This window comes from Solea solea, chromosome 6, assembly GCF_958295425.1.
Source record: "Solea solea chromosome 6, fSolSol10.1, whole genome shotgun sequence".
Lineage (NCBI taxonomy): Eukaryota > Metazoa > Chordata > Actinopteri > Pleuronectiformes > Soleidae > Solea > Solea solea.
The window spans coordinates 3,907,179-3,932,285 of record NC_081139.1 but is presented as its reverse complement, the minus strand read 5'-3'; the positions used below and the strand labels follow the sequence as shown (position 1 = coordinate 3,932,285).

At 41.0% G+C, this 25,107-nt stretch overlaps 2 protein-coding genes across 2 annotated transcripts in view; one reads left to right on the top strand and one right to left on the bottom strand.

Annotated features, from left to right (window-relative positions):
* Window positions 1-19,386, top strand: part of uba7 (ubiquitin-like modifier activating enzyme 7) — a 34,299-nt gene extending 14,913 nt beyond the window's left edge. Inside the window, exons 20-24 of the mRNA XM_058632170.1 lie at window positions 372-464; window positions 1,550-1,741; window positions 16,246-16,347; window positions 17,302-17,384; window positions 18,864-19,386. Of these exons, the coding sequence (XP_058488153.1) occupies window positions 372-464; window positions 1,550-1,741; window positions 16,246-16,347; window positions 17,302-17,384; window positions 18,864-18,999 (606 nt within the window). The 3' untranslated portion in view covers window positions 19,000-19,386. The remainder of the gene's footprint in view (window positions 1-371; window positions 465-1,549; window positions 1,742-16,245; window positions 16,348-17,301; window positions 17,385-18,863) is intronic.
* A 702-nt stretch (window positions 19,387-20,088) lies between these two features.
* LOC131461146 (PAK4-inhibitor inka2-like) lies at window positions 20,089-22,741 on the bottom strand. Its single transcript, XM_058632171.1, has 2 exons — window positions 22,540-22,741; window positions 20,089-21,146 (listed from the first exon to the last, which is right to left on the bottom strand). The coding sequence occupies exons 1-2, from the start codon at window positions 22,540-22,542 to the stop codon at window positions 20,205-20,207; spliced, it is 945 nt and encodes a 314-aa protein (XP_058488154.1). The 5' UTR covers window positions 22,543-22,741; the 3' UTR covers window positions 20,089-20,204.
* Window positions 22,742-25,107: the final 2,366 nt, after the last annotated feature.

The following is a 25,107-nucleotide window of genomic DNA, read 5'->3' as shown; positions in this document are numbered from 1 at the left end:
TGGAATGTGTGTAGGAGGGTTTCAGAGGCATCAGGTTGCCAGTTAGGAGCGTCCTCACAGTCCCTAAAGCCATCCCTGAGTGACAGTCGCCTTCCCCTGCCTTTGTGCAGCCACAGCGGCACAGGCATGACCTCACTGGCCACGTCGATCACGACGGAAATCTGATTTCCACCGCATTCTGATGAGGTGACCATGTCGTGTATCAGTGTAGTTTGGGACACAAAAACAAAGCCTTCAAAGCGGTTCTAACTCGCGAACCACATCACAGGGAACGTCAGGCCTCCCAGCACTTTGTCCATGAAAGTATTTTCTCATCTGTTATATAGTAATAAGACTTCACTGATGCATGTGTAACATCTCACCTGGCACAGGACGATGACAGTAACTTCCACATGGACTTCATTGTTGCCGCTTCGAACCTGAGGGCCGAGAACTACGACATCCCCGCAGCAGATCGCCACCAGGTTAACATCTTCATAACATCGTCGCATTCAGTCTTCACGAAGGCTTACAAATACCTCTGATTCTCTTCATATCATATAAAGTGAGTCAGAGATTCAAGGCGGTGAAGATTAGAGAAGAACACTGCACGCTGCTCCCCCCTCCCTTGGGGTTGTGTTTTGAGTTGGTGCAGCACACACCTGCCCCAGAGCCGCAGAAACGGCCGGCTCACCTATTGTCCCAGGAGCAGAACTAATCACGGCACTTTACCTGTCGCCTGGGAGGCGACACCTGAGCCAGACCTTGTACCAGCCGCTGCTGCAGACACACACACACACACACACACACACACACACACACAGCAACAGAAAAAAACAAAGAAGGGTACTGCTGAGTGAGGGGGGAGAGAAAAGAGGGTTAACTGTGTGTGATCGTACAGAGACCACGTGTTGCATCTCGTTTGGGAACAACATTATCACCATCAGGCTTCTTAGGTGTTTGTCCTTTGGTTCGACACAGTGAGACCAATAGCCTTTTATTGTCATTGTATTGTGTACAATGAAATTGGAGTGCAACTCCCTTTGATGCAATTTACACTCAGCAGTATAACATTTTAAAATTTGGTTAATTTTTGTTTTTTAAATTATATATATAAAAAAAACTGTACAGGAAGAAAAACTATACATAAATGTATATACACCATTGCAGCAACCATATGTAAACACACATAAGAGCTGAGCAAAGGGATTTGTAAATTCCTACTGTATGACGTGCATTTTAATAGATGCAAAATCTGCTATAGAATAACCAAAAATGACTGTATATACTGTATCATGCAACTGGGTAAAATAATGCACTATTTACCAAAGCACAAACCCAGACTAAGTGTCAAAGGTCAAATTAGTCATTATGTAGCAAAAATTACCCCTGTAACATTATATTGTATTACATGAGCAACTGTAGTGATTACTATCACGTTGAAACTAGTGTTTGATCTGGTGTTATAGTAGTTTTAATGATCTTACAAGAGTGGAGTAAAAAACATAAACATTGAAACATAATTATATTCTCATGTATAAAAGAAATCTGTATTTTCTCTCCTTTACAGAGTAAACGCATCGCTGGACGCATCATCCCTGCAATTGCCACCACGACCGCAGCAGTGGCAGGTCTGATGTGCCTGGAGTTGTACAAACTGGTGCAGGGTCTCCAGGACATCAGGTCGTACCGCACGACTTACATCAACCTGGCCGTTCAATACTTTGTTATGACCCAGCCGAACAAGCCCCGGCAATTCCAAGTGAGTAACAGCCTTTGACTATTTTTTAAGTTGAGCGATCATGGGAGGATTTAGAGTTGAGATCTATGGAGCAGTCATTCTCCCTAAAAGACGTGACTGAGGCACTTTATACAGCCTGACAGACCCTTACTGTATATGCATTCATAATTTAAGCCTCTCTACTTTGTGGATAAATCTGTTGAGTCCTTTCTGGGTTTACTTATTTCCTCTCTGCTGGAGAGCATTAAGTCATGAATCAGTGCCTCTCAGCGCAGAGAGACCATCGCAAACTTTCATCCTCTCGCATGAAAGCCACGTCTTCAGCCAGCTCAGTGTGCTCCTTATACCATCTCGGTGCATATAAGTCACCAGCGTCTGCCTCTGTGTTTGTACAAATCAAGTGGTTCTAAGGCAGCTTTAATTCAAAGCAGTACCAAAGTAGCTTATTCTATTCAAAGGTCAGACATGGTCTGTTATGAGGGTCACACGGCGGAGTATGTGATTAGTGCAGTTGCAGTTGGGTTCTCCGGTTTCCTCCCACAGTCCACAGAACACTCTAAATGAGGTGTGAATGTGAGAGTAAAATGGTTGTTTGTTTGCGTGTGTTTGCCCTGCGATGGACTGCAACCTGTGCAGGGTGTACCCCACCTTTCGCCCTATGTCAGCTGGGATCGGCTGCAGTGACCCGTGACCTTCATGCGGAGGATAAAGCAGTAGACGATGGATGGATGGATGGATGGTCTTTTATGCTTTACGGCTTTAAAACACACAACATAAAATGACTAGTACCCACAAAAACACACCCTGGGGTCACATCTAAGGTCAAATTTGAGAGGGTATCCAGTATCCAGTATCCAGTCAAATAATGTTGCTGTCCTCTCACTCGCTTGCCCCTCGATGTTTCGCCTCAGAGGGGAATCAGACACTGGGGGCTGCCCTCCCCAACTTTCTCACTCAGGGCATTGAGCCTCTGACAGACAGGGGTCAATGGGGGTCGTAGAGGGGGCTAACTCCGTCCCGGAGGACGTGAGGTTGGAGTGACAGAGTCTCCGAGACAGTGTAGGTCTGATTTCAGCTTTGGTTACAGGCTGAAACGCTGCAGCTGCATAAAAACGCCGCTATGATGACAGAGGCAGCTGTGACTTTCTGTGAAGTTCTGGAGTTCCCGGCATGCCCTCTTACTTATCTACAAAGACCCTTGTGTGCTCGCAGTTGTCATCTGCAAGCTCAATCAAAGTGTTTCCACACACGTGAATCATTTCTGATGTTTGCTGGCCCAGGATTCACTTGGTAACACAGACCGAGTACCTGACATCATCCCCAGACAGAGGGTTTATATGGGAGTGCTGGATCGTTTAGTCGCAGCGATGAGTAGACGTAAGATTTTCCAAACTCAGGCTTTTGCAGTGAGGCTTGTAGTGCAGCATCAGCTTTTCAGCCTTGCACGGTTCAGCAGAGGAGACAGAGAACAGACAGGACATTAAAAACCAGCACAAAGAGGGAAAGAGAGCATGCATGAGGTGGTTGTCTGCCAGAGCCTTTGAGCCATTTGAGTGGGAGATCCTCTGATGTCAAAGTCAGTTTTAAATTTCAGAATTAGCTCAGATCGGTGATGTCTTCGTGTGTTGTACATGAGCCATGTAGCATCAAATGACACATGTTTTTGCAGTTTACATCAAAGTGAGACGTGATTCCAAATGGTAACCATCCTATAAAAGGGCAGACAAGTAATAGTGGTTGATTTTAGTTATTACCATAACTAACCTGCACTGTAGTAACTCATAGAGATGACCTCACTTCCTTGGATAGAATCCACTCATTCAATTTAAAATGCATTGCCATTTTAAAACTGTTGTGATAATGTTATCTATGACAGTAGTATTAGGGCCAAGCAAAGAAAATAAAGAATAAAGAATAAAGTCGTAATAGTACAAGATTTTGTACCATTATTTATTTTAATTTTAAAATTTACCAGCCATTTTCTCACACAGGAAGATGATTTCCTGTGTGATTCTTTCTTTGAAACAAACTCTGACGTGACAAAAAAGATGAAGTATTTCCTTATTTGTGAAGGACAAACCAAAATATTACTTCACAAAATGCTTTTATGACTTTATTCTTATAATATTACGACTTCATTCTTTTAATTTATCACTTTATTCTCGTTATATTAGGACTTTTTTAATATCACAAGTTTATTCTCGCAATATTTCAAGTTTTTTCTGGAAAGATTAAATATGTTTTTATTTTCAGTTTGGCATTCATACTCCATCGTAGGTATCAATGTTGATACCAGTATGTCTGAAATTAAGTTTTAGTTAAGTTGCTGTATAATCATGTTCCAGTCAAAAGCCACAGGCCCTTTGGCTTCCTGTGTGACCTTTATTGATCTTGTAATTATATATATGAATGTTTGCGTTTTCCAATGATCTCTGATGGCTCTTTAAGTCTCGGCATTATCTCATCAAAGGAAACGTTAACATTAAGTTGAATGTAAGGCGCGACGTCTTAAATTAAAAGTCAATAAAAAGTGATTAGACATTGTAGAAATGAGCTCACAGTGGTAAAAGCTGAGAAAACAGTGAGTAATTAATAATCTGTTATCTCTCTAATCTCGCCAAGATTAGAGGGGTTTTTATTGGACAGCCTTCAAAGCACTCGCAGACGTGCAGCTGTTGAATATCACTGATCAGACATGCACTATCAAGAGCTCAGACTACGGACCTCTCTCTCCGTTTGTGAGATCAGTCTCAGTTCATTTATATCGAGTAACCGCACTTTACGTCTCAGTGTTAGCACTGGCGGCCCACCCAGTGTTCGTCCCACATGAACCACCGTCACAGTGATCCTAGATGTTTGACACCAGCCTGAACTGCATCAACTCCTGAGTAAGAAAAATATATGAATATAATACGGCTGTTGTGATTGGAGGCTTTTAAAAGGATGTTGTAGCACTATATACAGTAATGCTACTTTACTCACAGTTAGAGCTCCAACTAACGACTATTTCGTCGATTATTTTCCGATCGTTTGGACCAGAAAACTTTCAAAAACGTTGATCAGTGTTTGTCAAACCTGGAATTGATGATGTTCTCGAATGTCTTGTTTTGTCCACAAACCAAAATGATTCAGTTTAAATGATTTCTTTGTTATGTGGAGCAAAGAAACGGAGAATTTATTCACATTTTAGGAGCTGAAACAATCAGAAATCTTGTTTTAATCAGGAAAAAAGCCTCAAACCAATTCATCGATTATCAAAATACTTTATTAATGATCAATTAAGTGAGTAATTGTTTCAGCTCTACTCACAGTACACTTTAGGGCTGAACAGAAGTTGTAGTTTTAATATCTAGGAGGCAGAGTAAAGCCAAAATGTGACCTATACTGTACACATCTTATTCTACAGACTGAAGATCACAGATCTAGTATCTGTTTTCAGCACTAGTACACTGTAACTTAACAAGGGGCGGCTCATTCCCCCGCCACACCAAACCTTTTCCAGAAACTGTTGCGTTAAAGCAGCTGTTTCCCAAAATAGGAAGTTCCCTCCCGTGCTGCTTCTATTCTCTGTATGGAAGCAGAAATATGTAAACAACTGTGAGGTCGTCCTCATCTGTTCAGCACAAGTGTCATTTTCCTCCCTGTGTTTGACGGCTCTCAGTTGGGGGACATTTAACAACACGTGCTCCACGTGTTATTACCGTAATTATGCAACGGTTTGTGCGATCGTTAAAATTCCAACGCTTTCTGGAAGTTGAGAAGTTGCACGTCAAAGTCAACGTGTGGTTATTACGGTAATTTCACTCGCGCCGTTGCAGGAAGCCAGCGAATCATCGCCTTTGTTGCAAGAGAGGAGAGAGTTGGAAACATACATAGTTTGGTACATAGTTTCCATAGTTTTTGCACATTGAGACAAAGACTCAAACAAATGTTATTTTAAAATGTGTGTTATACTGTTCAAATTCCAAATTGAACACGCAAAATCTGGTGTTCATATACAACTACCTTTTTGAAGTTGCATATGAAAGCACTTACTCACAAGCCATTTTCTGGCCCTTTTATGGTTAAAATAAGCAAAAAAAATAGTCCAGACGGACATTAGGTGTTGTAATCTTTCCAGCACATATACTGCATAACCTTCATTCATAATTATTTAATATTATTAATTGTTCCTGTTATGTAAAACTGCACCAAACAATGGCTCAAATGACTGTGATTATGAGCCCAGATAATAATCAACCAATTCTGCAGATCCCTGGCTGCGTAGAATATTTAGTATCCATTGAATTATTGCTTTGGTTTTTTAACATTTACAACTACTTCTGCCCAACTTTAGTTTTCCCTCACTTTTATAATTAGTGCTACTGTACGTTCAACAGCTTCCCAGCATCAAACAGAAACAGTTAGCAAGGTCTTTGGAAGAGGCTGTACATTTAATTTAGTACAGGGTTCCTCATTCCTGGTCCTCAATCCTGGTCCCAACACACCTGATTCCAATGCTCAGCTCATCAGCAAGCTCTGCAGAAGCCTGATAACAAGCCATTTATTTGAATCAGGTGTGCTGTGGAGTAACAGGAAACATCTAGAACATGAGCAGAGCAGTGATTCCAGAGGACCTGACTTAGTAAGGCCCAAGTTCCCTGCAGCTCTCACAGACAGACAGTCGTGTTGTTGCAGAAAACACCCCCACAAAACATTAAAGGGTATCCCAAGAGCGGCAAAGATTAATGAGAGTTTTACTGCTATAGCTGTAACTGAGCTGCAGCGTCAGTAAAACAGAGGGAAAATCACCCGTGGGCAAGACAAAGGCGGACAAGTTTCAGCTGGGTATTAAAAGCCTCTATCATCATCATCATCATCATCATCCCCTTTGGGAACTTGCTGAGTACATACCAGTTTACACTGTCTTTACTCGTCTGTGAGGCTGCCTGCTTGCCGTGGAAATACTCCCTCTTCTCTGTTGGTGCACACATCCTCCGCACTGTGGTCTTAACTCTGTGCCCTTTCACACTCCCACAGTGAACCTCTTCCCTAACTTGCCCTTTCGGTCTGTAATTGAATTAGCAGCAGCGTTGCAGGCAAACCCCCCCTAAACTCAAGGAAGCCACTGCAAGGTCACACTGGCTCTTTGTTAATTGCCTGCAGAAATGACAACTATTTCCTGCCTTCACAGGAAGCAAAGGATTAAAACCAGATTTCGCCAGAGAGCATGATGTGATGTAGCCTTATGGTCTCGTGTTTATCTGCTCTGTAGTCAATGTTTTGGAAAATAAAATCTTGTTTTTTACATTTTTAAATCAGTGGCGTCACTTTTGCTCATATTATAGTGGTGATGTTGGTTTACATGTAGAAAGCAAAACCTGCAGCTACTTGATTTGTGATTTGAGCACTTCCATAATTGGAGGTCACACATCTGTCACACAAATAACAGAGGGGGACAGAGAACAACTAAGGGGGGAGGGTTTGCCTTGGATGTGGTTAAATCTGTGTTTGGCCTGTGTGGACTGTGCCAGTGAAGAAACAAGGTGAACACGATCCAAAAACTCAACTGTGCTCCTCGGGGAACTGCGGCATGGAGCTGCATTGTGCAGTCTGTAATTCAAGACCCAGCCATGAATAGGGCTAACGGGATAATATGTAATCTGCGATCGACAAAGACGGCTCGTGCCTTCTGTTGTTTTTAAAGTAGTATTGTGTGTGTGTGTTTGTTTGACCTTATGTTGTTGTTGTTGTCATCTGTTGTTTTTAAAGCACACTGTTCTGTTACTGCTGTTCTCTACATCTACTTCCCCTTTCTGCCATTATCTTCCCATTTATGTCATCAACAGCTATTTGACTATAAACAATCAAAAATCACACAGGTTAGATCAGATGATCGTGTGTGGTGCGGCTCACAAACACGTGCACCTGCTCCTTATTCAGCCACATTAAAAAGCCAGAGGCCTTTGTTGGTTCAAATCACCCTCAATCATCTCCTCATCTCATACATACACAGTGTTTTTAATGAGAAACACATGATGGATTCTTTAAACACATTAAATTTACATTTCTTGGGTGAAAATGTAACTACTGTACCTTCATAACCTTCCTTTTTCTTTTTATTTGTTCATACATATACGTATACCTGCCACCATATGTAAAGATCTTGTCTTCTGCTCAGTGAGGCTCTCTGTGAGAACTTTACCTGACTTAAGTCTAACTAAATGATGTAATAAATCTGGAATAACACATTAGTCGCATTATGTGAGTCTAGCACACAGGAAAACAACAGTGAGAAAAACATGGCAAAATCCAGACCAGCATTTTTGAAATGACAATGAGACTAAATTATGCTCCTTCAGCTTAAAAATGTAATGTTTTAAAGTTAAACTTTAAAACTTAGAGAGACAGAGAGAGACTGACTCTTGCAGCTGGTCCAAAACTGGTGAAAAACAGAGAAAGTTTGTGTTCAAGTTGTCGTATTTCTGATGAAATTGTTGGTTTGTGAGTGTCAGGAGGCTTTCAGGAGCTCCCACAGTTGTATTGTAGTCTTGTATTTTGTGTTTTAACACGGGAGTCAAAGGGAGGTTTGGTCAGAACGCTGCGCTTCAGGAGAAAACCCGCAAGTCATGTGAAAATGAAAACAACACACAAAAACAACCATAGCAACATGTGCATGTAAAAAGTCTCTGTGTAGGTTGGAAATTCTGGACAAGAGAAGAATCTGCTTGTGATTATTTTCATGGACCAATCTAGCGGCTCAATACATACTCAACATCCAAAACAAAGTATCATCATCAGAACTTTGATTTAGATGAGAAAAGTCTCAAGTCTTGTGACCCGTTTAAAGTTTCAACCATGTCTCTAGGGAGTTGATATTTCTCAACTCAGGGGAAAATGAGGTTGGGAAGCACAATTTCTAGTAATTAATTCTAGTAATATAAAGCTAAATGCAAAAAGTATTCCTTTAAGGACTGCGAGCAATAACTGTACATCAACAGATTTAATGGCTCACAGAGGGTGTTTAGCGTGGATTTTATGCTAATCATATCCTCTACCACCAAAATGAAATCCTTAATTTCCTCACGGCTCACGGATTCAGAACTTATCACGGTCGCACAATATTGTGGTAATTAAATGTTTAGAATTGCAGTAAAGCTGGGAGTAGATGCAGCTGCATTACAGTGAGTGTTTAATACCCTGTGAGCTACATCATCACATGTGTCTGTTTGGTTGTTTGTTTGTGGACGTTGTATTGACCTACATATGTCAATAACTTGCTCCAGTGACTGTTAGATGGACGCTTTACTTGTCTTCATACATCATTACAGCACACAACTCAAGAGTGTGACCTTTGATTAAAGCAGATATTCAAACCAAACAGTTTTTGAATTGAAGCCGTCAGTGATGCATTTGTAAATGAATGTAACTACATATCGAATAATAGCTACAGTATTACTGTAGCTATTATTCGATATGTAGTTCAATTCCATTCTGCACACCAATATGGGCAAAAGTAATCATTTGAGTATACAAGAAATTAATGCTCTTTACACTTTAGTGCACAAAATAATCCACTACAATTGTCTGTGTGAGAAGACTTAAATTGCCAAGACCTCTGTCAAATTAGACCTTAATATATATCCAATCCTTTCATATTAAAAAAGAAACATGTAATAGGAACACTTGCACACTTCACGGCCTCATCATTAGCATCTTTTTTTGAATAACTTTAATGATAGTAAATGGCAGCAAAGGTGCAGCAGCTATCAGGAATAAAGTGTGTGCGAGTGTGTTTGTCTCTGCAGGCTCCAACGTGTCAGTGGCCCATTTGTAAGAGGAGCAATTTATTGACTCAGACCTTCTGCCCCGGGTCATTTTCAGTCATGCGGAGTGATGTTATCTTCTCATTTGAAAGACAATCACATTGAGATTCTGTTTGCTGTTTTACACGTCAATGGGATCCTTTTGAGCAGCGACGAGCCGATTGCAGCCCGTGTCAAACTCAGTCTTTAAAAGTGTCTGCAAACTATAGTCCGCTGCCACTCCTGCTCCTCCTCCACCCTTCACTGCCAGTATATCACAAGTCATCCTTCAAAACATGAATTTAATCATTGTCTTGAGAACACATTGCCCCATGTTTTAAAAATACATTATACTGTGAATTCATTTGTGCAAGACTGTCAATTCCCATGGGTGTTAGACACTCAATTGCAGAGGGCCGCAGTGAACAGTTGGAGGTCCCAGCCATCTGTTTTTCCACTGCAGTCCCAAAAGACTGTTGATCAATAGTGATCAGGTAGCAGATGACACAACACAAAGGGCACTTTTTACATGACAGTACCAGTGTCCTTTTGTACAAAAGACACAACAGATGTAAAGTGAAGAGGAAGTGAAGATGTACAGTGGGCACGACCAAAAGTCATTTGCTCTTCACCAGCATCAGAACGGTCTGACCTTATCAAATTTACCCCAAAACAGGAAACACCTGTGTTATTACTATGATTTTAGTTGGTTTAGTGCAGAGTCGACGAGATAAAGCATGCAAGCATCGGCTGTTTCGGCTTGAAGCCAGAAATGATGGAAACAGAGACACGGTTGGTAGAAGCATTTGTGCTTTGGTTAAAATAATGCAAAGTGCTTATTCTTATTCATCAAAGTGTTCAAACTAACATTCTGTATAAAGCATGGACATCCAGTCATTGATCAGACTGTGCGCCTTAGGTTTTTCATCTTAGTAACAACAGATATTGCAGTTGTTTCACACTTCAGAGTCTAATGAAACAGTTGTTTTTATGTAACATGTTGCTAAACTAGAAGAAATGTCCATATATCGCGTGGCGTCCCTGCCTTTTATTCCCTTCATTTGTTCATTTTTAACTTCTTTGTTATTAACGCAGCACAAACAGTCACACATGTAACCAGACGTAAAGAGTTTGTAGGCGACTTTGTGACGCAAAGGAAGGACGTTTTATGAAGTCAACGTGAGAAAAAGAGGAAATTGATTTTCCACTTAATGTTCTGGTAATTTCATTAGTAGTTTGCTTTTTTATGACACCATGTAGTGTTTTTGTGACAGTTCTTTTTTAAAATTTTAAGGAGGGTTAAGTGTCAGCTCTTCCTTAAATTATTAAACAATGAGAAATTATGTCATTTGTATAAAAGGTGCAATATTTTACATATTGAGAAGTGAAATTAACATTGTTGCTTGACTTTAAGGCTCAAATAGAGAACTAAATCAGAAGCATGAGGCCTTTTACAAACAGTGTCCTGATTGTCAAAGAAGAAATCTAGCAAAAACTAAAAGGGATTAGAATGAAAGTATGACACAAGACCACACAGATCATCCATCTGCTTCAGCTCACTTTGAAGCCGTCAAAAGAAAAAAGAGTTGCCTTTGAAGAGACAGGCCTCTCGCCACAGCAGGTTGTAAAAAGGTTTCCATCGTTTGGATTGTGGCCAGATAATGAAGCCATGGCTCTGCAGTTTTTATTTCTTGTGGCAGACTGCAGGGAGTAGAACTTAGCGAGGTTTGCCTGAGCCAAGCTTCCTGTCTCCAAAGAAAATGGTGCATTGTCTAACTCGTATGAGGATTACACACTCCAAACGTTTCAGAATAAATGCTCCACCACAATCAGACTGAGATTTGGTTCGGACTTCCTTATCAGGTCGACTTGGCTGAACTTCCTGTGGCTGCTCTACATTCCCATGTCCTCACGTATTATTTACAGACAGAGGCGTCTATTTTTGGCTTCCATCAGAACTTGATTGTCGATGCTGATTTGTTTACCTGTGTTTTCTGCTTTTACATTTCAGTGAAAACGTAGAACGACAGCATAAAGTCTGGGAACACAAAGCTTTTAAAGAAATGACTAACAGATTATAAAGTGATGACAGCAATGAATGACTTTAACTTTTATTTCAGGCTTTCTCGGTTGTGGCTTATTGGAAACGAGGTGGATATTCCTGACCTTTTGATTGTGTAATTCTGTAAAGAACAAGAGAATGGCTCATCTCTTCTGCCTGTATTGAATTTAAGGCTACATTTTATGCAACATCGTCCCACATCTGTTGATAAAAGGCCATTACAAGAGTCTTTAATAAAGCAAAATATACAGAGGGAAATAAAAGCCAAAAAAACAACATGGTGAGATGACCAGATTAAAAACAGACAGGACTAAATAGTTCACTAAAGACGACGCAGCAACCCACGCAAACCCACAGACACAACCCACAGACACGAGGGAGCACAGAGACTAAATACACGGCTACACAATCAAACACAGGTGTGACAAACGAGACACAGGTGAAACACATTAGGGGCGGGGCAGACAATCAGAGGTGCACACGTGTTACACAGGAGAGAAAAACTTCTAAATAAAAGCATAGAAAACAGAAGTAAAACTGAAGGTGTAGAGTAAACAAAAGTACCAACTAAATAAATGTTCAACTAAAAGCAACCTGGAAAATCCCGGTGTTTAACAGAAAATAAAATCACATTAAAATAAATCAAATTATCAAACTTTTTCTGTTATGGAGCTCAACCGGGGGCCTCCCCGTGTGAGTGTGTGTGTGTGAGTGAGTGAGTGCGTTCTCTATTATTTAGAGATTAGATTAAATTCACACTCTAAATTGACCAAATGTGTGACTGTGAGTGTTTGTTTGTCTCTATGATTGCCATGGACTGGTGACCTGTCCATTGGATTGGCTATAATTTTTATTTTATTTAACCTTTATTTAAAGGAATACTACACTGATTTGTATTTAGCTTTGAATTACTAGAATAGGGCTAGTATTTTTGAAAAATTGTGCTTCCCACAATGTGCCCACCAGTGTCACTGTGACAAAAAGAATGAAGATATTTCTTGACTCAGGGGAAACTGAGGTTGGAAAGCACAGTTTTTTCAAAAGTACTAGCCCTATTCTAGTAATACAAAACTAAATGCAAATCAGTGAGGTATTCCTTTAACCAGGAAAACCCCATTGAGATTAAGAACCTCTTTTTTTGACTCCCAGCCAAGATAAGCAGCAGCAAATATGAAACACTCAACAGTTCCAAATTTTCCCAGTTAAAACACAGGCAGAAAACAAATTAAAAAAAAGAATCCAGTTTAGATTTACAAGCACATTATGAAAAACAAGGTGCTTTTGTAAATAATACGTTTATTTTATTTCTCATCTTGTGTCCGTGAATATGGAACTCTTTGTTATTTAACACGTTTAAAGGTCATTTAATAAAATGATTTCCTTGGAAGCTGCTACTGTCTACATTTAGATCTTTCAGGAAGGCCATGGGGGCTTTTCAAGCATCCTGTCAACAAGAGGAAGCATCCTGAAGTTTTTGGTTTGTTTATTATTATGTTATTTTATGAGACCACTGAAAACTACCCAGGACAAGATGATCCGAATATGAAGAAAGATGAAAAGCACAGGTTTGATTCAAATGGTACCGTGTGTGATTATCCACAGAGACGTAAATGTCATATTACTTTATTGTTTTGGAAAGACCACCTGTGTTATGTTTTAGAGCTGTGCTTTTAAGGGGAAGTTTAAAGCTTGACCTTAAGAGGACAATAATATGTGGAGCATGCGAGAGACTTGGCTGTCCTCCAGCAACAGAACCGACACAGTGTCAACTTGTGCTTTATTCCACTCATGAAGTCATGAAGTGGTCGTTTGTCTCGTTCGACTTCTCTGAAGTCCAAACCACCCAGAATCCTGACAGCCAGCTTCACAAACAAACCTCCGGAGGTTTTATATTCATTGTCAGATGTGCTGTATTTAGCCAACTGAACAGTCATGGCCGTAAATAAATACAGATTTTTAGAAGGTGCCATCAAGCGGCACCCTGCACAGTGGACATTATATCAGATTTGTCCTTTTATGGCTGCAGTGTCTACAGTTACTTTATAAGAATATGTTTGTTTCCAAGTTTCTGGCTGACACAGTAACTGTATGTGTCACGTGTCTTCTCTTTTCGTCTTGAGGGCATTTATGTTTTTATTGTGCAAGTTCCACGACAAAGACATACTGTCGTTTTGCTTGTGGGAAACCGTTAGATTGTTTCCAGCTTCTATTTTGTCTTTCTCGCACATGTTTTCTCTCTCTCCTGCTACAGTATCGTACTCATATCACTTCTTTATGTGTGTCTTGACCGACGGGGGACGTGGATTGGCTTCGGGCTGCTGCCAGAGTTGTGTGACAGATATGAATGTGAGGAAGGGAGGAGACAGTGTAAAAATAGCCTGCCATTTTGCTTTGCCTTGTGTGGAATCAGCATTTAAACACAAAAGCACTTGAAAGGAAATACACAAAGTTCAACAATGACTTTGCATTTACGAGATCATTTGCAGCAGAACCTACAAACAAAGACATCTACGGAAACAAAACGTGCCTTGTCTGAAAACTGGGACAAAGGACCCAGACACCCGTCAGGCTTTAACAGACGTATGCCTCAAGTGTGTCTCCATAACCCCAGTCCCCACCAGTGGTGGGTGCTGGGAGGGCTACTCAGAAAGTTCCCCTTGGCTGCTGGAGCAGAGATAATTGGACCCAGGTTTAGCTGGCGTTTTGGTATTTGCATCTCGAGCCAAGTTCTGATCTTCACAACTTCTCTTTTAAACCAGACGGCGCATGCGTGAGTGAGCAGCTTCGACTGACCAAACGACGCATGTTGTGCATGTGAGGAATCCTGACACAGTTCAGGTCAGGTGGTGTTGTTTTTACTAGGTCCTACACTGGTGTAGATGACCATGAACCATCAGTGTTTATAATAATCTGAGTGTTTTTTGGTGGGTCAGAGGTTGACCCTATAGGGGTAATGACCTGGTGGATGCAGAACGGCTGTAGGCGACATTGACGCTAAGATGCAAACATTTACATTTACAAGCTTCTGTGTTGTATGGAGACAGTTGAGCCCGAGGCAGTAGAAGGAGACATAACAACTGTGTGATTATCTTATCTGAACCACTACACTCACGAGACTCCATAAACACATTTCTCTCGTAAATAATGTCTTGGGTGTATCAAATGTATCCCAGCATCTGACACACTGACACTATTATTTTGTCGGAATTTGTGCCGCCTTTGAATGTCATATGACATCTTATGAGCAGCCTGTTGGTCGAAATAAGATCGACATCCATGTGTCCTTGTGACTTTGTCCTCGTTTCTAGTCTTTAGTGAAATATCTGTGCAGTTGTTGATTGGATTACCATCAAACTCCTTTCAGGATAAACAGCGATACCTTTGGTGATCGCCACATATCCGATATCAAAACGTGCGGTTTGATTGGGAATGGTGTGCTATGACTCTTCCAAGCGTTTCCAGTAACCGTGGTGACAAAAATCGCAAACAACTCAGAGGAATTTACACATAGAAACAGGAAAGGGTCGAAAAAATGATGTCAACCCAGCCCACTTTGGAGCCTCACAGTGTCGTCATACTTCAACGTAGAGCTGTGGTTGAAGCTTTAAACGGGTCAGAAGACTTGAGACTTTGTTCACCTCAATCAAAGTTTTGATACCTATCACCGTTTTTAAACAATCGCAGTTTAAGTTTTGTACTTTTTTGTATCGTTAGAGTGGCACAAAAATAATCCCAAAAATCTCTAAACAAACTCTTCTCCTGCCCAGAAATTCCACCCTACACAGACATAAAAACGTTGCTGTGGTTGTTGTCTAACCCTGTGTGTTGTTTTCATTTTTGGTTTCTCTTAAAATTAACCTAGAAGCGCAGAGAGTTTGTTTTTTTTAATTGATGATTTTAAAACTGTCATTTCTCTGTCCATTCACACCCGTTTTTCACAAATTTAAATGTGAATTTAAAGCAGAATTTTGTAATTATTATTATTGTATTATCATGCTGACATCAACATTGTAAAACTGCCTCCCAATCCTTTTGTTTGACAAATGCAAACACAATTTTAGTTTATCCCTGAGACACAAAGTTAAGTGTTTAAACAGTAAACTGACTCTTGAACAGAGAGGACTCTGCAGAACTGCAGGAAATTCAGAAAGGAAACTTCAAGTGGAAGTACACTGGAAGTACAATCTGGCAAAGTGTCTGGAAAAATTCCTGTGTCATTATTTCACTGCCTCGAGCAACACATATTCAGTCCGGTGCAGATTTTTGTAAGCCTCATACGCACGATCAGCATCTGCCCCTAAATTACACAAACACTGCCAATGTCATTTGGTTTTGTTTTAGCTCAGAATGATTGTTGGGAAGTAAGCGAGTAAGTCTCATAGGTAAGAAAGTTACAACACAGAATGTGCTCGTATATAATATGAGGAAGCACCTTCTTGACCTCATGGTAGCTTGTTCGGGTCTATAGCGCAGCACTCGGGGGGGTGGGGGGGTGATCACTGATCGTTCTCAGCTGCTTTTTAACGCAGTGATGAAAAGTGCCGCCTCTCTGTCTGTGAGTGTCCAGGACTCTTGTGATGGTCCCCAACATTTCCTGCACATCCCTCATGTGGCTCTTCATCTGTCAACTTTGTCTCTCTGTGTGTGTGTGTGTGTGTGTGTAACGTGTCTATCGGCAGGTTGCAGGACAGAAATGGACACTGTGGGATGACTTCCTTGTTGAGGGCAGACGCGGCAATCAGCAGGAAATGACCTTGGGAGAGCTGATCCAGTATATCAAGGTAACCCCTGACTCCTCTCAGACAGGAAACCCAATTTCTTCACACCCCGTGCCAAAGAGTGCAAATTTAATTCATGCTTTTTCTTTCGTCGACCTATTCACCTTCTTCCAGTGCAACACAATGCCCATTGTTTGAAACGGCTGACCATTTTGCACCTATTACAGCACCATTTACAACCTAAACCTGTCTTTAGCTTTCAAATCACCCTAGTATAGTTGGACTTAGATTAAAGTTAAAGTTTAATTTTATTAATCCCCTTAGGGAAAGTATTCCTCTGCATTTTGACCCATCCTAGAATTAGGAGCAGTGGGCTGCCACACTGAGTAGCGCCCGGGGAGCATTGGGAGTTGGGTACCTTGCTCAGGGGTACCCCAGCCCTTTTTGGCCGGGTTGAACCGGCGACCTTCCGGTTACAAGTCAAGTTCCCTTACCACTTGGCCACGGGCTGCCTTACTTAGATTACTTAGATTACTTAGATTATTAAATTGACACAAGAAATAAGTGAAATGTCATCGTTAACAAGATTTACGTAGAGGAACAAGATTAAGAGATGAGTAGATAAGGATGCTAGGACTCTTGCAGTGTGATCTAAGTGGAACTAACTCTGTTTTGACACTGTATTGTAACTGTTCTCTTTCTTTACCTAAACACGCCTCATATGCTGGAAAGTGTATTCAGTGTTTTCATAATATGAAATGGTTTACATGTAGTAGATTTATCTGAGAATGTCTGTTTCCTTTGGCGCAGACCTTAGTTGGTTTATTGCTTCTGCTGAAGTTTGTTCCAAGGAGGCAAAAAGGAAAGTGTTCTTATTTGCTGCAGGTTTCCTTTAACCTTTGACTGTCTGGGTTCCTTTTGGTTTCTCTGTTACGATCGCGTCGTTGTGCAGACTGTGTAACTGACTGTGTAACTGACTGTGTAACTGACTGTGTAACTGACTGTGTCTTTGTGCAGGAAAAATACAACTTGACCATCTGCAGTCTCTTCTATGGAGCCGCTGCCATATACAGCGGACAAGTGGAGCGGCATCAGCTGAGGTACGTCCACTCCAGCATCACGTCTCACGTACAGTAGAGGGCCACACATGTGTCGCGGCCCCTGTCTCACACATGAACAACAATAAGCAGCCTCCCGTTGTTTGTTTAGAAGACTAATGGCAGGATGAGGTGTTTCCTGTGAGCCTGTGAGGAGAGAGGCTGTTGACACATTCACATGCATCACTGAATACTGATGATTGAGACCGCTCCCTCACCCCCCTGCAGTCTTTTTTTCCTGTGTGTTGAGGATAAGACTTAAGGAGTTAAATTGGTGCCAAGCAATGTTTTCTTTCTTTCTGCATCTGCAGAGTCATGCTGTTCAGACCTGTTCAGCACATTGCAGCACAAGTGTGCGCGGCATGCACCCTCGGGGATGTTTTGGTTTTCAGGAGGACGGAAACAAGAAGTAAATCACGTTTCATTTCAATCAAAATATTTGATGATTCAAAATAGGCTTTACGGAAACCTTGCTGTGAGGTCCTCACGTTGACCGTGCAACAGCCTGTGCACGTCCTTTTTCTTTTCTGATGGCTTTGTCTCAGGGGAACTGGAACTTGTGTTGTGGTTAGATTAACCAACAGCCGGGGAGAGGCAGAGAGCAGCCTGTTCATGACAAATGCCCTCTGTGGTACTCACTTCCTGTGCTGTCGTTGTTGCCCGAGCTTCCTTTGCTGGGCCACTGTAGGGTGAATGTGGAATTTAAGATTATATGACACGGTAAAAGGATGAAATGACTGCTTTTCAACAATTTACATGATCTTTTTAGTAGAATCCAGCATAGGAAACATCATCAAGACACAACATCATCAATACACTTTGTCAGGGCAGGGGAAAAACAGCAGGGTCCCAACCGGACTGCTAGCCTTGGCTCGCGACTGGCAGCTTAAAGTGGACCTCCAGAAGCAGCTTATGTTTCCAGAGCACATCGCAAGGACATCTCTCAGGCCAGATTTGGTCTTAACATCAGAGTTTTCGAAGCAGGTGTTGCTTTTGGAACGTACACTCCCCTGGGAAGCCCGGATAGAGGAGGCCCATGAATGTAAGAGGGCCAAATATCCCGAGCTGGTCGAGGAGTGCTAAGGCTCCTTGGCATAAGAGGGTTGCCAGAGCGGAAAGCCACCAGAAACATCAGCGAAGCAGCAGAAAACGCTTCTAGGTGGTTGTGGATCAGGAGGGGCGACAAGCCAGGGTCTGATCAACCCCGGCTGGGTCGCCCAGGTGAGGGAGTCAGATGATCTGAGACCTGAAACACCCTGTGACCCTGGGTTCATCACTGATGATGTGTCCAAGCTGCACCTTCTAGGTGTTTCCATGAACTAATCAGTAGAAAAACATGTTGCTTTTGTGTTTTTAAGAAATACTGTATGTTGGTGATCAGAAGTTATTCATGTCCTTTTTACAGTTGCCAAATACAAACATGTCCATTTGTTGAATTCACGATTTTACAATGATTGTGTCACTATACTTTTTTTTTCGTAGTGTGTCTGATGTGGTGAGAAAGGTCTCTAAAGCTGACATCCCTCCGCACAAGAAGATGCTGGAGTTGACCCCCATGTTTGAGGAAGAAGAAGACGACTGTTATTCAGTCGTCTTCATCAGGTACCTGCTCCTGTGACATCATCGACAGTTTCCCACAAACTGCTTCAATGTCATAAAACACGATCGACCCCTGGCATCATGTCATGCAAAAACAAATTGACTTTGTTGCCTTAGCTTCTGTTAACCCCGCCCCCCCCGCCCTTTGTCTGTCTGTGTCTTCACTTGGGTGTTGAATAACTATAATGTCATTTTTAGTGGGATCACAATTAATGGGTAATGAATCAGGTCAAAGGTTGACCGTTTTGTTTATTCGTTTATCTTGTGGGCTTTTCTGTTACATTATCTGCCAATCAATGCCATTAGGTGATTTTAAAGATGCTTACAAAAGCTTAAAGATAGACTAGTTTTGAGACGTAATATATATAGATGTTAAATCACACTAAAGCAGGGCAACTTAGAACAACTGCCTTTAAAAAAAAAAGAAATTGGTACACAAGGTGCAATACTTCTGGGTTCTTCTTAACACATGCACCGCCGGTGCCTTAAAGGAAGAAACCCCTAGCGAATGGGAACAGAGACTGTACTCGTCTTCAAGGATCTTTATGTGTACTGCGATATTTTTTTTTGCATGTTTAACAATTTGTCACAACCTGACAATATTTATAGATGCAATTCTGTAACTGTGATCGAACGATGTTTGGGATAAAATTCTGTTTGGACAAGGAAACGATAAAAGTGTCTTGTTTTTCACTCACAGAAACACTGGCACACGATGACCAAACCCAATCGTAGTTACGTAGTACAGTTTTGTTGTTTTTACCAATGTTATAATGACTATACAGTATAATTTTTAAGTTTTGTAATAACACATATTTCAGAGAAGAAACCGATTCACACTTGAACAATAGAACGAGCCTGGCTCTCTTAAACCTGCAGTGGAATACTAATACTAAGTTACTATTATTATATGTGTTATTATTAATGTTTAACTGATTATAGGTTTGCTACTATGAAACCAACTTTCAGTCTCACACAATTTGCCCTGAGACTTTTGCACAATACTATAAAATAAAACGGGGGCATAAAATGATCTTGTCTTTCAGAAACTAAAGGGGAATAATGCAAAAATAATTAATGTTTTTAAAGCGTGTAAAACTGCTCCAACTCAAAACACAACACAGTTGTTTTTATTAAATACACACAATCTTTTATTCCACATTAAAAAAATAGAACCATCTTGTTTCAATTTCTACTTCAAAGTGTCCGTAGTCGCCGTCTCACTCAAATGTATCCAATGATGTCATTGCATATGATGGGTTGTCGGCTGCCGGTCTTCATCAGAGCAGTGAACTGGAAAAAGTCAGTGTCCAGTTGATGGAGTCCAGTGTGTGACTGGTGAAAGAAAGGCTTGAAATTCTGGAGTCCCACAGGGCAGGACATTCGTTTGGGAGGCTCCGCCGCCCTGCTGACTCTTCTGGAGTCTGCCGGCCTCAGCTTTACCTCCACAGTTTTAGACAGTCTCTTCCTCATGTTGTCTAAAATGTCTCTCGCGAGGCCTCGACTGGCACTGGGTCTCATGTGTGCCGGCTCGGGACACTCCGGAAGGTCCATCCAGTTCTTTATGAGGTCAGCAAAGCTGTTGTCCCCCAGAACGAGAGGCTGTCTGTTCCTGCTGCTGCTCAGCAACTGCGTTGTCCAGTCCTCTGGGTCGGTGACCTCGTACGACGTCCAACGCTCCAGGCAAGCATCTGAGGTTGATTTGGGACGGATGCGGCCAGAAGGCCCTCGGTTTGTGCGGAGACAGGCAGACGAGGAGACCCGCACGTTTCTGGTCCTCCTCAACACCACACCTTCATCTTGCCAAGAGGCCTCGGAGTAACCCGAGTCAAAGTCCACACTCTTCTCACTCCCGGGGGAGGCTTGTGCGAGGCGTTCCTGCTGCTGCTGCTGCTGCTGCTGCTGCTGCTGCTCTTCCTCCTCTTCCAGCGGGCTGGCCAAGCAGCAGGCAGAGTCATACGTGCCGGCTTCACTGGCATCAGAGACACGTAGCTGAGTGAGTTGGTCCTGCTGTGGCCTCTGCTTGCAGAGTCGTGTTGCGGCGAAAGAGCGGACGCACGGTTCACTCAGCGGCCTTGGCCTGCTGATCTGCTTCAGGTCCTGCAAGGATCTCATCATGTACTGTACTTGGTCCCGGAGGCAGTCAGTAGAATCTCCCAAACACAGCTACACACAGTGAGAAGAGGACAAACAGAGGTTTAGTGGTGCAGGCACAATTGAAATGAAAAATAAATCATGGGGCAAAACAACTTAAAGAAAGACAGAGTTAGAGTTCAAGTCAAGTTTTGCAGCAGACCACAGAGCGAAAGGCTCCAAAAGTTCCCTGCTTCATTTCAAGAACTGGGCCAATAGGATTTTTAGCAGCTGAGATCACTCTGCTCTATGACCATATAACAAGTCAGGCATTCCTGACAAACCTCGGAGCAGCTTTATTGAGACCATCCCATCACGTGCAGTGTGATTTCAGGGAATGAAAAAGTCATGGCTCCGAGTACAGGATGCACGTTTTATTCTGGGAAAACTCTCCTGCCTGCCTGCTGCAGCTACAGAGGGGAAGTTGGAACAAAGCTGAATCACGGAGGAGTGCCGAGGCCCACTTATCCTCTCAGATTCCCCTAACTTGCAGGATGTGGACTGGTCTGAATTATAGCAGCAGGAAATGACTGCTATATATTAGAACGACACAGCGATGAGTTATGAATCAAATGTATCAATCACACCATATTGCACGTTTCATTGATAAGTGCAAATATACAATGTGCTGTATTTTTTGCATTTTTTTGGTACATTGTTGAGGCTCTTTGCTCTGCGAGATAGTGGCATGGATTATCAAAGGACACCACAACAACGCTGTGATGTTATCACAGCTGTGGGTGCTGAACCATTTGGCCCCAGGGGGAGAGTTTTTTTATCTGACACACAGAGACATGCTCAGTGGGACTCTGTGGTCAGTGCTTCTCACTGCAAGAAGCAGCAGTGAGTCACTCACTTACTCATCATTTGATAAAGATAACTTGGTTTCAGTTAAATGTGCCTTTAGGGGTATAATATAATATAATAAACAAACAAAAAATGGTTTCAAACTGTCTTGAAAGGAAGAAATGGTATAAACTGTAATCACAATACTAACAATACTATTTTATTCCACCCTGTGTTGTGTTTTATTGTTTGTGTATTTGCATCTCTTTTCTTTTTAAATTATATACTTTCATTGTGAAGCACTTAAAAACTTAAACTTATTATTATTATTGTTATTACCTCCCTTTTACAAGTATTCCCATATAGTAACTGCTATGGAAAAGGTTTGAGTAGTTTTTGCTTTAAAATAAACCAAACATGTAAATAACAGAGTGAAGGCTAGAGTAAAAAGAAGACAAGTTTGAAGTAAGTAGAAAATAATTTAATCTATAATATTAAGGCATTACCTATCTTATTTCTTTGGTTGTTAATAAGTTATTAACTGGTATAGCATGGTAATAAGGAGAAAATATTACAGTGATAACATGCACAGTATTATCCAGCTCTATGAAAGCACGTGCAGAAAAAGACAAAAACTCACCATTGCTTGAGAGTAAACGTCTGCAGAAGTTCAGGATCCTGGCAGATGTCTGAAAAATCAGTGAATTCCTTCTGATTTGTCACTTTTCAATCAGACTGAGCGAGAGTCCCATCACATGCAGCTCTCTCTCTCTCTCTGTCTCTCTCTCTGAGTGTCTGTCTGTCTGTGAGTGTCTCTGTGTGTGTGTGTGTGTGTGAGAGAGCAGGCTCTGTCAGTGGACTTTCATGGTGCAGAGCCTTTTTTCTCTGCAGCCAATCAGCACAGAGCAACACAAAACCAGCCAATGGCAAAGTGGCCTGAAAACAGCGGTGGGGGAACTCCACATCTGGAGCTGGGTGATAAGTTAACTCCCATTTAACAACAGCAGTAATAAAATAATAAGTATTGCTATAATGATACATTTACACAGCCATGGTTTAAAGTTGTTTCCAAATATTTTGTTCTTCTGTTTGCTGTGTAGATGAAAGCAGACTATAAAGTCTAAAGTTTGTCTTGATTCTGCCACACAACACACATCATATGCTGCTCTGCTGAAATGTACTTGTCGCCACCTTGTGGACGTCTGTTAACAGCTCCTCCCCATTCACCACTGACCCTGTCCTACTGTATATGAAGGTAAAGCCTTTCACACCCCTCCGTTCAGGTCTTTAACATAAATACAGTCTATTCATGGCTGCTTTGAATTGCAAACTTGCTGTTGGGATCAAGCGAGGCGCTCATTTCACGTGGAGATGAGCAAAAAGCATTCACACCTGCACCTCCTCTTCTCCTTTTTGTTGTCTTGTATTGTAATTCAGTCAGGAACAGTGGTGGAGAGTAGCAAAACAAAGGTGTTTTTAATTGCTGTGAGTCTATAAATGACTGAATGGTTTAAGCCCACAATACATTTTCTGAGCTGCTGGCTCATGATGAACCATGAAGACCACTAAGGTTTGTTCTGTGTCTCCAGAATCAGGACTAAACACGGGGGAAGCTGCTTTCAGTTTGGGTTTTTTGCCCCAAACTCGCAGAAGAGTTGAGAAGAGAATGAGATTCTCATTCTTCAACCTGTTTACGACCCTGTTTAAATAAAAATAAAAGTATTATCACTGCTCCTCCTCAGCTATAACTACAACTTTTCATTTCTCTCCCCCCTTTTTGTTTTACCTCTCTATTTTAATGCTTTTGTGTTTTACTATGCCTTGTATATCATATTATATATTTCTTATTGTAAAGTACTTTGAAATTCCTTGATGTTGAAATGTGCTATATAAATAAACTTGCCTCGATCAAAATCTTGCATTCAGAACATACTATATATATTTATTCATATAGTGTACTCAGTTGTATAATTGAAGTATTATGAGAAAAGGGAAATTAAGCCACATATTAAGTGGTTGAATATGGTGCAGTCTATAGATTAATGTTGTATTTTTTTTCTTACTTTAAATATTATTCATAACAATTTCATTTATTGGCCACTTCGCCCAAATAAAATACACTATTTGTGTTTTTTTTTTATAGGGATGGGAACTGATATCGGTCCAATACTGGTCAAAATCACTGGATGGGATATCGGCCAGATAAAAATGTAAAATCCAAACCAATCCAAAAATCATCATGTTGCATGATTCACTAATGCAATATTTGTTACACAGTTGGAGAATTTTGTCTTTGACTGGCTCGGACTAATATCAATATCGGTATGGTGGTATCATCCCATCCCTAGTTATTTCCTAATTTTCAGACATAAATGTGTTATTCAATCGTCATTCAACGGTGGATCTGTCATTCCCACAACAGAGGAAGTTGGGATTGAAAAAAAAAATAAAATTGAGAAAAAAGTCAAAGTCAAAGTCACTTCCTTTAAAGAAAATAAAAGCCCTAAACTGCTCTTTACTGTCTTTGACCACCGTTTAATTCAACAGCTGGGGAACGGTCATTTTTTGTTAAAACTGCCAGAATCTCAACATAAAGCAATTTTTATGATGTGTACAAATCGAAAAATGACAAGAAAGCATCCATCATAGCAACAGCTGTCCAAAGACTAGAATAAGACAAGAATAAAGAATTAAATAATAATAATAATAATCATCATCATCTCAAATGAATGAAATCACAAATAAAAATGCATTTATTGTGAAGTATTTAATTGCCTCACCATGCTTAACCAATAACTATATTGAAAAGTATAAAATAACGTAAAAATAATTTAGATTATTATATAGATCTATTGATATTAATTCAACACAAGCATGTTTCTTCTACACAGCTCAGTCTCTGTACTCTTTCACCCTTTATTAGATTATTGATCAGAACACAATATCCCGTTCATGCATTTCCTTTCCACACGTCACGCCGCAAAAAATAACAAGATAATTTTGACCAAACTTTATTTACATTGAAGAATATTCATGAACAACTAAATCACCCACTTTGTCTCCGTGTTGTGTGTCTTAAATAACGGGTCCTGTGAGTTTGTAGTGAAGTAGAAATAGCCCTAATTCTCACTATGAATATAGATAGCATGTCTCTAAAGAAGTGTAAACAAATATCAAGGCACAAACATATGGGGAAAAAGACAGGAAA